Raw genomic sequence first — 16,013 nt, 5'->3', positions numbered from 1 at the left:
CTTATCATACAGGCACTAGGACCTGTATTTCTAGAAGCCACATATAAAGCTGTATATGCTAGTGTGTGCCTGTCATTTCAGTTAAATGGAGAGTTCCAGGTTCAGGGAAAAACCCTACCTCAAAACAAAGTGAAGGGTGACTGTAAATTATATCCAATATTGGTCTCCATATGCACATGTGATTGTTTATACAAGCATATCCATGCATAGGCACACATAATATTACTGGAAGTTTGGGAGGAATCACTTGAGGTAACTCATATTTATAGGTATTTTTTCTATCTTTTTATAATGGACTTAATCAAACCAAAAAGGATAACTGCCTTTGAATTGCATCTTAAGCTAACATCATAGTGAATCGAGTCCTTTCTTACTCCCATTTGACATATTCAATGTGTTTGTATGTGTATGTGTGTGTATGTTGTAACAAAACAATTCTAAAAGGGTCTGATGTTCTGTCTTTGTCATACATAATAATTATTAATTTATTTGTTAAGTACTTCATCAGGAAACTGAAAAAGTACTGAATGATCAACAAATCTCCAGAAAATAGCATTAACAAGAAAAATCCTGGACAATAGTTTGTTTCATTTGTATATTTTGAAGATTTCATTGGGTTAATTATATGAGAAGCAATAAAAAGGCTTTCAAGTTTATCACCCAAATCTTGGTTTATTCTATACTCTTTAAAAAAAGAAAGAAAAACTACTTGCTCCATGTAGACTGTCATCCTGCAATTCACTTATGTTATTACTAGGGTTTCTAACTGAAACAAAACACCTTAGTTTTCAAATACACATTCATTTTCATGCTACATTTTAGCTAAAAAGCAAAAGGAAACAGATATGCTCCTGTGTCTTTGTGAGTATCTTCATGTATGTGTGTGAAAATATATGTGTACATATGTATGTGTGTGTACATATTTATGTTCATAGGCAACAGGAAAATGTCCAGTGTCTTTCTGTCACTCTACATCTTAGCCTCATTTCCTTCAATGTCTGTAATAAACTAGGAGCTCTCCATTTTATAACTGGTTTAACTGGTGAATAAGACCCAGTAATAAACCTCTGTCTCTGAAACCCTCCCCCTCCTCCTTCTTTCTTAACACTGGAATTATTATTTAATAATATTATAGAAACTATATGGCAATATCTGGTTTTCTACAGGATCTGCACATTTGAATTCAGAACCTCATAGCTGTGTGCCAAGCACTCTTTCCTATGACATCCTTACCCCAGCCACCACATACTACATCAACTGAATATTCTCTTATGATGTCATTAATAAGAGAGTACCAACACTTTTCCATCTGGACCAACAGAGAACCTGGGTCACAGGCCTGGTGAGGTTGCGCACTGAGTACCTAGAGCTCAGAGAGTGCTTGGCTGCTCATATGGAAAGGTTCCTTTCCGGCCCACAGTAAGGAATGAGCCTTTGTCAAAGGGAACAGGTATCTACCCAGAAAAGATGGTGCTTGAAGATCAGCTCCACGGGGGCTTATACACCTGGACATACATCATACGGACTCTTAGAAAACACAAATGTCAACCCAGGTTACTATATCCAGCAAAACTCTCAATTACCATAGATGGGAGACAAAGATACTCCAGAACAAAACTAAATTTACATAATATCTGAACACAAATCCAGCACTACAAAGAATAACAGGTGAAAAACCCAACACAAGAAGGGAAAATACACCCTAGAAAAAGCAAGAAAATAACTAAGCAAGAAAACTAAAAGAAGAAAGACACACAGACATAATTCTACATTTAACAGCAAAAATAGCAGGAAAGAACAATCGCTACTCCTTAATATCTATTAACATAAATGGACTCAATTCCCTGATAAAAAGACATAGACTATCAAACTGGACACATAAACAGAATCCAGCATTTTGCTACATGCAGGAAACTCATCTCAGAGACAATGACAGACACTATCTCAGAGTAAAAGGCTGGAAAAAACCTTCCAAGCAAACGGCCCCAAGAAACAAGGAGAAGTAGCAAATCAATATCAAATAAAGTAGATTTTTAACCAAAAGTTATAAAAAATATAAGAAAGGACACCTTTTACAAGAAAAAAATTATCAGGATGAATTCTCAATTCTAAACAAATATGCTCCAAATTCAAGAGCACCCATATTCATAAAAGAAACCCTACTAAAACTCAAAACATACAATGCACCACACACAATAATAGTGGGAGACTTCAACACTGCACTTTCATCAACAGACAGGTCATGTAAGCAGAAACTAAACAAAGACCCAGTGAAACTAACAGGGGTTATGAAGCAATTAGAATTAACAGACATCTAAAACCTTTTTATCCTAAAACAAAATAACACACATTCTTCTAAGCACCTAATGGCACCTTTTCCAAACTGACAATATAGTCAATCACAAAACAAGTCGATTCCACCTCACACCAGTCACAATGGTTAAGATCAAAACTCAGATGACAGCAGATGTTGGTTAGGATGTGGAGAAAGAACACTCCTCCACTGTTGGTGGGGTTATAAGCTGATACAACCACACTGAAGTCATTCTGACGATTCCTCAGAAAATTGGACATAGTATTACCTGAAGACCCCGTTATTCTACTTCTGGGCATATACCCCATAGATGCTCCAACATACAATAAGGACACACAAGATCCACTATATTCATAGTAGCCTTATTTACAATAGCCAGAAGCTAGAAAGATCACAGATGTCCTTCAGTATTTGAATGGATACAAAAATTGTGGTATAGTCACACTACTGAGCTATTAGAAACAAGGACTTCATGAAATTCCTAGGAAAATGGATTTATCTACAGAATATCATCCAGAGTGAGATAACCCATTCACAAATGAACATGCAGTCACTGATAATTGCATACTTGCCCCAGAAAGCTCTGAATACCCCAGAAACAACTCATAGACCATATAAACCTCAAAAAAAGAAAGGCTAAAAAGTAGAAGCCTCAGTTCTTCTTAGTAAAATCAAACAAACAATAAATGTATAGCAGCCTGTTAGAGTTTGGTACACCTAGACCTTAAATCATTAATAACTCCAGAGTTATGAAGCTAGCCTTTGGCAAGTTTTGGTATTTAAAGATCATTGTTTAATCTTTACATACCAAGAAAACTTTGACTATTTCTATGTTATATTTTATCTTACATGTACCTTATGCTCATTGTAACTAGTACGGTTTCAATGCATACTATCAAACATTTTTAAAAATCAAGTACTGACAAAAATATATTTATATCATTTTATGCAAAAATGCTTTTAAAATCTGTACATCTATCTCTGCTTTTTAAAAAATAAAGTTGTAAGAAAAAGAAGAAGAAGAAGAAAGTACCTATGATGTAGACACCATGAAGCATGGTCTCTTTGTCTGATTGATCCTGAACTCAGGGATCCCTTTTCTACACATGTTACATAGCTATTTCTCCTTTAATATCTCATTAAAAGTAGGCAGTAATGAATTCAATTGTTATCAGAAGAAAATACTTGTTTCCTCTTCCAGACATTGCAGATATATCAGTGAGTCAGAAGCGAGAAGATGATTGCAGGGTCTCAATCACTGCATTAGTCACCAGCAGGAAATCGTCACCGCTGCAGACTTGGACAGCCAGACAGTTGACAGACTAACAAACTCAGCTTCATGCCGTGCTACAACAGTGGGTAATGTTCTTTCTCTTTTATGTTTTCTCCATATACTTACTTATCCAAATGTCCTATTTTTACTAGTCTCTTAAAATTTGGCACACCTATGCAATACCCTTTCAATATTTACATTTTCAAAATTTACAAGACCCTTTCAAATATATGGGGCTTAATGTAGAGAGATTTAAGAAATATTCTTTGGAAAGTTAGAGCCTCAGTTCTTCCAGCCACTTAAAAATTAGGAAAATCTCTACATAACAGTCATAGGAAGAAATCCATGGGACATGTAATATTGTCTTTACCCATTAGGGAAAAGCATATATTAAGAAATGCCAACAAGAGAGTTTGCTATTCTGTGTTTTTGTTCATTCCACAAACATTATAAACCTAATGCTAGTTAAAGGAAGTGTAATTAAGGCCAATTCTTCTGAAGCCAAATAAATAATTTAACTATGTCAAATAGGTGTGAATGTAGGCTAATGGGGAAGAATGTTTAATTAAGTAAAGAATTACCTGAAAAACAAACTTAGAACCTACCAGAAAGTGACCAAATTGCAATAAAGCAATCAGAGCAGAAGAGGGAGATGTCCTCACTGTGATCAAGAGAAGTCAATTGGCTCAGAGTTGCTCTAAACAAGACAGACACACCAGGACCTGAAAGTTTCTACTCCCAGAGGCTGACAGCAGAGCTAATATGCACTAAGATAATGAAGAAGGAGCAGAAAGCTAAGTTGATGAAGTATGATGGCCTGATTTTGATGCCCAGAGACCACACACAAAAATGTGAACCTACCAGGTCACTGCCTTGATAATTCTAGCACTTGGAGAGCACATGTGGAAGACGTACAGTCCTTGCTCAGCCGAATCAAACTGCTGGACCTGAGGTCTCCAACATCCAAATAGACTGTCTTGCCTACATACATATGTACATATGCAAACATATATAAAATCTCAGTTAATGAAGACTCACAAAACTATTTGAAACAACACAGAGATTTAATCATGATAGCTCTAAGCAAACAGGAGGAATTTCATTTAAAATAAATCTGGGACTAGAATATAGAAATGTAAGCAAAATATTTTCTCTGCAACCACAAGGATTTTGGCTCAGATCTCTAGACCCAAACAAAAGCTGGGAATAACCCTGCTCAATTACCTGTGACTATAAACCTAGTGAGTAGTATGTGGAGACAGAAAGATCCTAGGGACGTGATAGCCATCTATTCTATATGAAAAAAATGAACTCTGGTAGTACTAACTCAAATTTTCTGAAGAACTGCCAGACTTATTTCAAGAGTGGTTGTAGCAGTTTACAATCCACAAACTCTGGAGGAGTGTTCATCTTTCTCCACAACCTTGGGAGCAACTGCTCTCACTTGAGTTTTCGATCTTAGCCATTCTGACTGATATGCGATGGAATCTCATGATTGTTTTGACTTGCATTTCCCTAATGACTGCTGATGTTGAGTATTTCATTAAGTGCTTCTCATCCATTTGATATTCCTCAGCTGAGAATTCTTTGTTTAGCTCTGTACCCCATTTTTAATAAGATTATTTGATTCTCTGGAGTCTAACTTCTTAAGTACTTTGTGTATATTGGATACCAGCACTCTGTCAGATATAGGATTGGTAAAGATCATTTCCCAATCTGTTGTTTGCCATTTTGTTCATGTGACAGTGTCCTTTGCCTTACAGAAGCTTTGCAATTTTATGAGGTTCCATTTGTCGATTCTTGCTCTTAGAGTATAAGCAATTGGTATTCTGTTAAGTACCTGTTTTTATGTGGAGGCCTTTGATACAACCTGAGGACCCAGATATACCACTCCTGGGTATATATACAAAAGAAGCTCCAACATCTAACAAGGACACAGGCTCTACCATGTTCATAGCAGCCTTATTTATAATAGCCAGAAGCTAGACAGAACTTAGATGTCCTTCAACAGAGGAATGGATACAGAAAGTGTGGTACATATACACAATGGAGTACTACTCAGCTACCAAAAACAATGCCATCATGAAATTCCTTGGCAAATGGATGAAACTTGAAGCTATCATCCTGAGTGAGGTAACCCAATCACAAAAGAACACTCATAGTATGTACTCACTTATAAGTAGATACTAACTCCAAAAGCTTGGAAAGCCCAAGAAACCATCCACAGAACTTAGGAAGCTCAAAGAGAAGAAAAGCCAGAAAGTGGATGCCTCAGTCTTTCTTAGAAGTATGAACTAAACAATCATGGGAGAAAATAAAGGAACAAATAGAGAAGCAGGGATTGCAGAAAAGATCATCCAGAGACTGCCTCACCTAGGGATACACCGCATATGCACCCAATTTATCCAAGCATTATTGCTGATGCCAAGTAGTGCTTAGTGGCAAGAACGTGATATGGATGCCTCCTCAGGAGCTCTGCCAGAGCCATACTGATAGAGAGAAAGATGCTTGCAGCTAACCATCGGACTGAATACAGGAACACCAATGAAGGAGCTACAGAAATGACTGAAGAGCTGAAAGGATATGCAACACCATGGGGAGAATAAAATTATCCACTAACCAAACCCACCACAGCTTCCAGGTACTAAAATACCAATCAAAGAATTTGAACAGAAAGAGGCATGGCCCCAGGTTTATATGCAGCAGAGGATAGCATTTTCTGATGCTAATGGAGAAGAGGCTTTGGTTCAGTGAAGGCTCATTTTCCCAGTGTAGTGGAACACCAAGGTGCTGAGGTGGAAATGGGTCATTGGAGAAGGGAGCACCTTCATGGAGACAATGAACTGGGGAGGGGGCATGGGCTAGTTTGAGAGGAACCACATCAAAAATGTAAATGCAGAGAATATCAAATAAAAAAATTAGGAGCAGAACAAAAATAAAAGAAAAAGTAATCTCTAAGGTCATGGAGAGACCCTGTATTCCAAAAAAAAAAAATTTTTTTAGAGAGGAACCTAGGAAGTCATCTAAACTCAATCTCCTGCCTCATCAGTACACACACACACACACACACACACACACACACACACACTCACTCACTCACTCACAGACACACACTCACAGACACACACACACACTCACAGACACACATGACACACACAACAAACTCAGATGCACACACACATATACACACACATAAACACACACACAAACACACACATAAACACACACACACAAATACACATACACGCACAGATGAGTAATTTACCAAAAAACAATAAATTTAATTTAGGATGTGATTGACCCAACTACTTTTTGGAAAAAGGCACAGTAATCAGTCTTTTGTCCTACTTGGTTTTGCAGTTGATTGTCCTTCCTAAACTGTTCTTCGTCTTATTCTTTGCCTTTCTATGACAAAGAACACTTGCCCTGTTTCTCCTCAAACTTGCAGTGTAGACAAGATGAGGCAAATGCAGCCGAAACCAGAGGAAAGGCTATAATCAGACTTGTCAGGGTGATTTCACACCCACTGACTCAGGAATTTATCTCAATAACAGTAGGGGCGGATTCTATTATGTTTTCTTTAATGTGGCATGAGCAAGGCACCAATTAGGAGAATCACTGGACACAGGTCACAGAGATGCTGCATTAGAGATGGATAAAAGTGGAGATGAAAATTCTGAACGTTTTCTCTGAACTATACTATCAAAAATTTTATATCATTCAAATTGAAAAGACTCAAAATTATTTACTGGACAATTTAATCAATAGAGGCTGTTATATTTTAAAATGAAATTGATAAGATTTTGGTTAGAATTTACACATTTTTTATTTATTAGAACTTTTATTTTCCTTTATCTTTTTGAAAACATATATGATTTATGTCTGTGAACTGCTTCAAGGAGAATAGAACAGAAAGTAGCTTTAGTGTTCATGCTTTTTCCATTTTGTGGAATAGTTTGGAGAGTATAGGTATTAGGTCTTCTATAAAAGTTTGATAGAATTCTCCACTAAACCCATCTGGTCCTGGGCTTTTTTTAGCTGGAGGCTTTTGATGACTGCTTCTATTTCTTTAGGTGTTATGGGATTATTTAGATGGTGTATCTGAATCTCATTTAACTTGGTATCTGGTATCTGTCTAGAAATTTATCCATTTCCTCCAGATTTTCCAGTTTTCTTGAGTATAAGCTTTTGTAGTAGGACCTGATGATTTCTTGAATTTCGTCAGTTTCTGTTGGTATGTCTACTCTTTCATTCCTGATTTTGTTAAATTTGATACTCTTTTTTTTTTTTTTGCCCTGTAGTTAGTCTGGCTAAGGCCTTATCAATTTTGTTGATTTTCTCAAAGAATCAGCTCTGGGTTTTGTTGATTCTTTGTATAGTTCTTTTGGTCTCTATTTGGTTGATTTCTGCTCTGAGTTTGATTATTTCCTGCCATCTACTCATCTTGGGTGTATCTGCTTCTTTTTGTTCTAAAGCTGTCAGCTGTCCTGTCAAGCTGCTAGTGTATGCTCTCTCCAGTTTCTTTTTGGAGGCACTATGAGTTTTCCTCTTCATATTGCTTTCTTTTCATCCCATAAATTTGGGTATGTAGTGGTGTCATTTTCATTGAATTCTAAAAAAAAAATCCTTGATTTTTTTCTCTTGATTTTTTCCTTGACCAAGCTATCATAAAGCAGAGCATTGTTCAGCTTCTATGTATATGTGGGCTTTTGGTTGTTTTTGTTGTTATTATAGACAAGCCATGCTATTAAAGACATGAACAGATCACCTTAGTCCATGGTGATCTGATATGATGCTTGGGAGTATTTCTATCTTTTTGTATCTGTTGAGGACTGTTTTGTGACCAACTATATAGTCAATTTTGGAGGAGGTACAGTGAGGCACTGAGAAGAAAGAATATTCTTTTGTTTTTAGATGAAATGTCCTGTATACATCTGTTAATTCCAGTTGGTTCTTAACCTCTACTAAATTCCCTGTGTTTCTGTTCAGTTTCTGTCTTCATAATCTGTCCATTGATAAGAGTGGGTTGTTGAAGTCTCCCACTATTATGGTGTGTGCTGTAATATATGCTTTGAGCTTTAGTAGGCTTTCTCTTATAAATGTGGGTATCCTTGTATTTGGAGCATAGATGTTAAAGATTGAGAGTTCCTCTTGATAGATTTTTTGGATGATGAGTAAAAATTGATCTTCCTTATCTTTTTTGATAACTTTTAGTTTAAAATCTATTTTATTTGATATTAAAATAGCTACTCCAGCTTGTTTCTTGGACCCATTTGCTTGGAAGATTTTTTTTTTCCCAGCCTTTTTTTACTGTGAGGTAGAGTCTGTTTTTGTCTCTGAGTTGAGTTTCTTGTAGGCAGCAAAATTCTGGAACCTGTTTACATATCCGGTCTGATAGACTATGTCTTTTTATTGGAGAATTGAGACTAACTTATTCTTCGAAGCCACAATTACTCTCATACCTCAGACATGCAAAGACACTACAAAGAAAACTTCAGACCAATTTCTCTCATGAACATTAATGGAAAAATACTCAATAAAACTCCTGCAAACTGAGTCCAAGAACACATCAAAACAATCATCTACGATGATGAAATAGGCTTTATTTTAGGGAAGCAAGGATTAGTCAATATACAAAAATTCATCAACGTAATCTACCACATAAACAAACTCAAAGAAAAAATCACATGATCCTCACACTAGATGCTGAGAAGTCATTCTACAAAATTCAAAACCCTTTCATCTTGGAATGATCAGGAATCCAAGGTTCATACCTAAACATAGTAAAAGCAATATCCAGCAAACCAGTAACCAACATTAAACTAAATAGAGAGCAACTTGAAGCAATACCATTAAAATCAGGGTCTAGACAAGGCTGCCAACTGTCCCCCTATTCAATATAGTACTGGAAGTCCTGACCAAAGCAATTAGACAACAAAAAAAATCAAAAGGATTCACATTGGAAAGTAAGAAGTCAAAATACCACTATTTGCAGATGATATGATAGTATACTTAAGTCACCAATAAAATTCCCCCAGAGAACTTTTACAACTAATAAACAACTTCAGCAAACTGGCTGGCTATAAAATTAATTCAAACAAATCATTAGCCTTCCTCTACTCAAAGGATAAAAAGGCTGCAAAATAAATTAGAGAATGGACACCCTTCGGAATAGTCAAAAAGACTATAAAATACCTTGGGGTGTCCCTAACCAAGCAAGTGAAGGATCTGTATGACAAGAACTTGAAGATTCTGTAAAGGAAAATTGAAGAAGATCCCTGAAGATGGAAAGATCTTCATGTTCATGGATTGGCAGGATCAACATTGTAAAAATGGCCCTCTTGCCAAATGTAATCTACCAATTCAATGCAATCCCCATCAAATTTTCAACTCAATTCTTCATATAGTTGCAAAAAGCAATTTGCAAACTCATCTGGAATAATAAAGAAACCAGAGTAACAAAATTTATTCTCAAGAATAAAACCACTTCTAGGGGAATTACCTTCCCTGATCTCAAGCTATATTACAAAGGAATTGTGATTAAAAACTGAATGGTATTGGTACAAAGATAGGCAGGTAGATTGATGGAACAGAATTGAGGACCCAGAAAAGAATCCACATACCTACAGTCACTTGATCTTTGACAAGGAAGTGAAAAACATTCAATGAAAAATGGACAGCCTCTTTAACAAATTGTGTTGGTTCAAATGGCAGTCAGCATGCAGAAAAATGCAAATCGATCCTTTCCTTTCCTCTTGTACAAACCTCAAGTCCAAATGAATGAAAGATCTCCACATAAAACCAGGTACACTGAAACGATTAGAAGAGAAAGTGGGGATGAGTTTAGAACATATAGGCACTGGGCAAAGTTTCCTGAACAAAACACCAATGGCTTATGCTTTAAGATCAAGAATAGAAAAATAGGACTTAATGAGATTGCAAAGTTTCTGTAAGGCTAAGGACATTGTTAAGAAGACAAAATGGCAGCCTACAAATTGGAAAAGGATCTTTACCAATTCTACATCTGATAGAAGGCTAGTATCCAATATATACAAAGAACCCAGAAAGCTAGACAACAGAGAATTAAATGATCTTATTAAAAATTGAGGTACAGAACTAATCAAAGAATTCTCAACTGAAGAACATTGAATGGCTGAGAAGCACCTAAAGAAATGCTCAACATCCCTAATCATTATGGAAATGCAAATCAAAACAAACCTGTGATTCCACCTAACACCAGTTAGAATGGCTAAGATGAAAAGCTCAGACGACAGCAGATACTGGCTAGAATTCGGAGAAAGATGAACACTCCTCCAGTGTTGGTGGGGTTGTAAGCTGGTACAACCACTCTGGACATTAGTCTGGAAGTTCCTCATAAAATTGTACATAGTACTACCTGAAAACCCAGCTACTCCACTCATGGGCATATACCCCAAAGATACTCCAACATATAACAAAGACACATGCTCCACCATGTTTATAGCAGTGTTATTTATAATAGCCAGAAGCTGAAAAAAACCTAGATATCCATCAACAGATGAATGGATACAGAAAATGTGGTACATTCACACAATGGAGTACTGCTCAGCTATTACAAATTATGACTTCATGAAATTCATAGCCAAATGGATGGAACTAGAGACTATCATCCTGAGTGAGGTAACCCAGCCACAGAAGAACACACATAGTATGCACTGAATGATAAGCAGATACTAGCCCCAGAAAACTCTGAATACCCAATATCCAAGAACAATTCACAGACATTATGAAGCTCAAAAAGAAGAAAGGCCAAAATGGGAGGCCTCAGTTCTTCTTAGAAAGGAGAGCATAACTCTCATGGGAGGAAATTCAAGGTCAAATAGAGGAATGGGGATTGAAGAAGAGATCACTCAGAAGCCAACTCACCTGGGGATCCATCACATATGCAGTCACCAAATCTAAGCACTATAGCTGCTCCCAAAAAGTACTTACTGGCAAGAACCAGACAAAGATGACCCCTCAGGGACTATGCTAGACTCATATAGATACAGTGAACATGTTTGCATTTTACCGTCAGTTTGAACTAAGGGATTCCAATGATGTTGCTAAAGAAAGGACCTAAGGAGCTGAAAGGGTTTGCAACATCATGGGAAGAACAACATTATCAACCAACCAAACCCTCTAAAACTCCCATGGAGTAAAACACCAACCTCTGTGTGCACTTAGAGAGACCTATTGATCCAATTGCATAGGAATCTGAAGATAGCAGTGTCTGGCATCAATGTGCGGAGAAGCTTTTGTGCCAGAGAGAGCACATTGTCCCAGTGCAGGAGAATGACAAGGCAATGGGGTGGAAAGGGGGATCAGAAAGGCACCTTTGTGTAGGCAACTGGAGGGGGTGGGGGAAATGGTAGCAAGGTGGGGTAAATAGATAACATCTCAAATGTAAATACAGAGTATCTAATAAATAAAAAAATAATAAAAAGAAAGAAAAAAAAATATTTGTAGATACCCATGACTCTTAGAAAAAATAGCCTTTTGTTTGAGACAATTTTGCTTTTAGGAGCAAACAGTAAAAAATGTAAAGGAATCTTTAGTCTTTTCTGAACCATATACAAGGGGTGACCTATGTGAGTTATGTAGATAAATTTCTGGGTGAGGACATCAGAAATAGTGTAAAAACTGAGCAGTGAGGCCTGGGGAGATGGCTCACCGCATAGTGCTTCTTTTGTAAACATAAACTTGCATTTAGGTGCCCAAAACCAAAAATAAATGGGAGGCAAAGTGCCAATGAACCTGTGACATCAGCATTGGGGCAGTGACAGGAGGATCTCTAGATATTCTGGTTGTCAGCTTAGATCCAGGTTCAGCAAGAGACCCTGTCTCAAGGAAATAAGGTAGAAAGTCACAGAGCAGAACATCAGACAGCCTCCTCCAGAATGTACACCCAGACACCCATGTACAGATGGAATCATGTCACACACACACACACACACACACACACACACACACACACACACACACACACACTCGGGGGGATATTGAGAAGTGCACTGTGTGATTGTGACACAGCATACTGAATCATGATATTCATTCTGAGTCATGTTTCTAGAGAGATTTAATGTAATCTTTCTTAGTAAAATCAATCCATCGCCCAATGTATATTCATGAGAAATGGTAGAGCATAAAAATTCAGCAAGTTACCTGAGATCATGTGTGCCATTGATCATCTCAGCTGTGTCTGAGGTTCTCTCGCTGATAAGGACACTATACCAAACCTTCTACATTGGGCATTTATGCAGCAATGCTGTTCCAATAAACATAGGATACAGGCATATGGTAGTGTTAATCATTACTTATCTATTTCATGAAAGTATGATGTTTGATGAATGTGATTCTTCTTATGTAATCAAATGAACCTAACATGGAAATTTCAGGTATTACATGCTGTGTTAGCTGTATTTTTTGGATGCACTTCTTTATGTTTCAAAGAATGAATGCATAGATGATTGTGTTGCAGGAAAAGAATAGAAGCTAACAGAAATAAAGCTATTGCTCTTTGAAACACATCTGGCTTAACACGTCTTGTGTTTGCTTACTACTGCTGACTTGCTATGTGACAGGGCCATCATATTTCAGTTGCTGTCTGTCTCCTAGAAAGCAGTTGTCTTTGGTCTTATCATCTCTTACGTCTCAAGTTCCTTTAATCTCTTAAAATTGTAGTTTGCTGACATTCTAACAAGGCCTTTTAGGTCTACTTTCTGTTTTAAAAAGGCTGTCAGCTTTCTTCTCTCAAGTCTGATGGAATGTTCCTTGCTTTGGCCAGTCAATAAGCATGTATTGACTGGGAGCATATCAAGCTGTCTCACCTTCACAGTTAATAGTTGTCACACAGCAGAGAGGCTTTGCTAGTTCCTCTTTAGGGAAACAGGTGTCTGTCACATTTATATGATTGTACATAGTGATAAATTCTGATGAATAGATCTATTACAAACCATTTTTATATCTTTCTCTTAGGAAAAATTCATATATTGATATTATTAGATGAGTTTATTACTGAGATTAATATTCGTTACCTTTTATGCCAATGACAGATGGTTCTCAACTACAAGTAGACAAGAAAAAGGAAGAGAAGAATGAGAATAAAAAAATAAAATCAAAGTACAAAGGATGACAAGGGAAGGAAAGAGAATAAATACAGAGGAAGAAGAGGGATAGGAAGGTGAACAACAAAAAAAGAAAAAGTGGAGGGTCAAAAAGAAAAGAATAAGAAAGAGGCAGAAAAGAAGGAAATGTTTGAGTGTATACATCTCTGTGTGAGCATGTGTAAGTTCTAGTGTGTATATGTTAGTGTGTGTGTATGCCTGTCTAGGTATATGTGTGTGTATCTGTTAGTTGGGGTGCATGTGTAGCAACTCAACATTTTTCTTTTATAATCATTATCAATCATATTTTGAGGTAGATCCCTCCCTGAACCTTAGTATCAACTGTTTGCCAAGATTAACAAGCCTGTAAGCTCTGGGGATCCTCTCATCTCACCTGCATTTTCACACGGTGCTGAACATTGAATTCAAGTCCTCAGGCCTGTCCAGCAAGATGTTTACTAATGAAATGTCTCATCTCTCTCTAATCAAAACAATGAGGAAGAAGGCCTGCTAATGTGTGAGAGACTTTATGGTATAGCCAGGTTGAAGTTTGAGTGTGAAGAGTCTCCCACAACTTTATGTTTGAACACTTGGCCTCTGACTTGTGCTGCTATCCGGAAAAGTTTCAGAGCTTTTAGATGATGTAACCTCACTGAGCGAAATGGGTAACTGGGGGCATGACTTGAAGCTACAGAACTTTATGTCATTTCCTATATAATCTCTGTTTCCTGAGTATGGACATAAAGTGATCAGTCAGGATTTCTCTTCTTTCTACCACCTCTTGCCCACCTGTTGCCATGACTTCCCCCTTTATGGTGGGTCTTATCCTTCTAGAACTGTAAACCCAAAGTAAAATTTCTCTACTAAGCTGCTTTGGTCAGACTGTTTTTATCATTGCAGCAGAAAATAACTAAGACAGACATTAAGCCACTTGTCACTTGGACTGTGACATATACAATTCAGTTGTTGCAACAGTATAACTCAAGACATCAAGACAATGCCATTTCTTGTGCAGCTCCCATGTGTACCTACTGCACCATTTTTTCTCTTTTAGTTTAGCAGACCTCTGACTTCAGTTTGTTTTGCCTGTTCTCATGAACTCCATGTCTTGTCTTCATGTCTGTCGCCTGACTCCTTCAGTATTTGAGCTATTGCATCCTATTTGATAATTAATGCTAAAGGAATAAACACTGTCCACACCATAGTGACTAGCAAGAGTCCCAACACTGCATTCCTGGTGCTGTGCACATATGTTATGTGTACTCACAGCTATGACAGGTGACTCCTGTGTAACCAGTGTCACTGCAGTTGAAGTGGAAGGTTGTCCAGGTTTGGGCACAATGTCCTCCATGTTCACAGTAGTTTGGCAAACACCTAATGGGAGGTAATACAAAACAAGTGAGCCAAGATGGTTGAACCAGAAAAGAAAACAAAAAAAAAAAAATATGAGTAGCAATGGGAAATGGATCTGCTAAAGTCTATAACTGTCAGAGTTAAGTGATATGGAAAACATACATGCTTATACTGATGAGACTCTTGTTACTTTGCAATATCAGGAGCTTAACTTTTTTTCTAGGAAGTCTCATAGGTCCTGGAAGACATGTAGATTAATCAAAAAATGTTTGTCTTACAAATATGAGGGCCTGAGGTTAATCACCCAGAATCTGTATGTATGATTTTGCATGTTTGTAACGCCAGAATGAATGAGGCAGAGAGAGTCACATCCCTTATACTCACTGGATATCTAGTCTAGTCTATTTATTGATTTCCATATCTGTGAGAGAATGTGATTCAAAACCAAAATGAATGGTGCCTAAGAAAAAAACCTTATAGTATCCTTTGGCCTCTACATATATAGGTACACACAAGTGCATGTGTACATATACCAACTTTAAGATATACATGTAAGTACACACATACACACAAACACACATACACTATACAATTCTATCATTGTATAGTGTAAAAAGACCCCACTAATGGCTGGTTTTGTGTCAACTTGACTCAAGCTGGAGTTATCACAGAGAAAGGAGCCTCAGTTGAGGAAATGTATCTATGAGATCCAGCTGTAAGGCATTTTCTCAACTAGTAATCAAGGGGGGAAGGCCCAGCCCATTGTGGGTGGTGCCATCCCTGGGCTGGTAGTCCTGGGTTCTATAAGAAAGCAGGCTGAGCAAGCCAGGGGAGCAATACAGTAAGTAACATCCCTCCATGGCCTCTGCATCAGCTCCTGCTTCCTAACCTGCTTGAATTCTAGTCCTGACTTCCTTTGGTGATGAACAGCGATATGGAAGTGTAAGCT

General features: G+C 37.4%; 1 protein-coding gene across 1 annotated transcript in view; it reads right to left on the bottom strand.

The window, feature by feature from the left end:
- The window catches only part of LOC308421688 (contactin-associated protein like 5-2-like), a gene marked incomplete at both ends in the record, with an annotated part of 257,115 nt that overhangs the window by 198,933 nt on the left and 42,169 nt on the right, over window positions 1-16,013 (bottom strand). Inside the window, 1 exon segment of the mRNA XM_080918130.1 lies at window positions 14,979-15,085. Within this exon segment, the coding sequence (XP_080774256.1) occupies window positions 14,979-15,085 (107 nt within the window).

Source organism: Micromys minutus (genome assembly GCF_963924665.1).
Source record: "Micromys minutus genome assembly, chromosome: 6".
NCBI lineage: Eukaryota > Metazoa > Chordata > Mammalia > Rodentia > Muridae > Micromys > Micromys minutus.
Note: the sequence above shows the minus strand (reverse complement) of the source record. Positions and strands in the feature narration are given on the sequence as shown.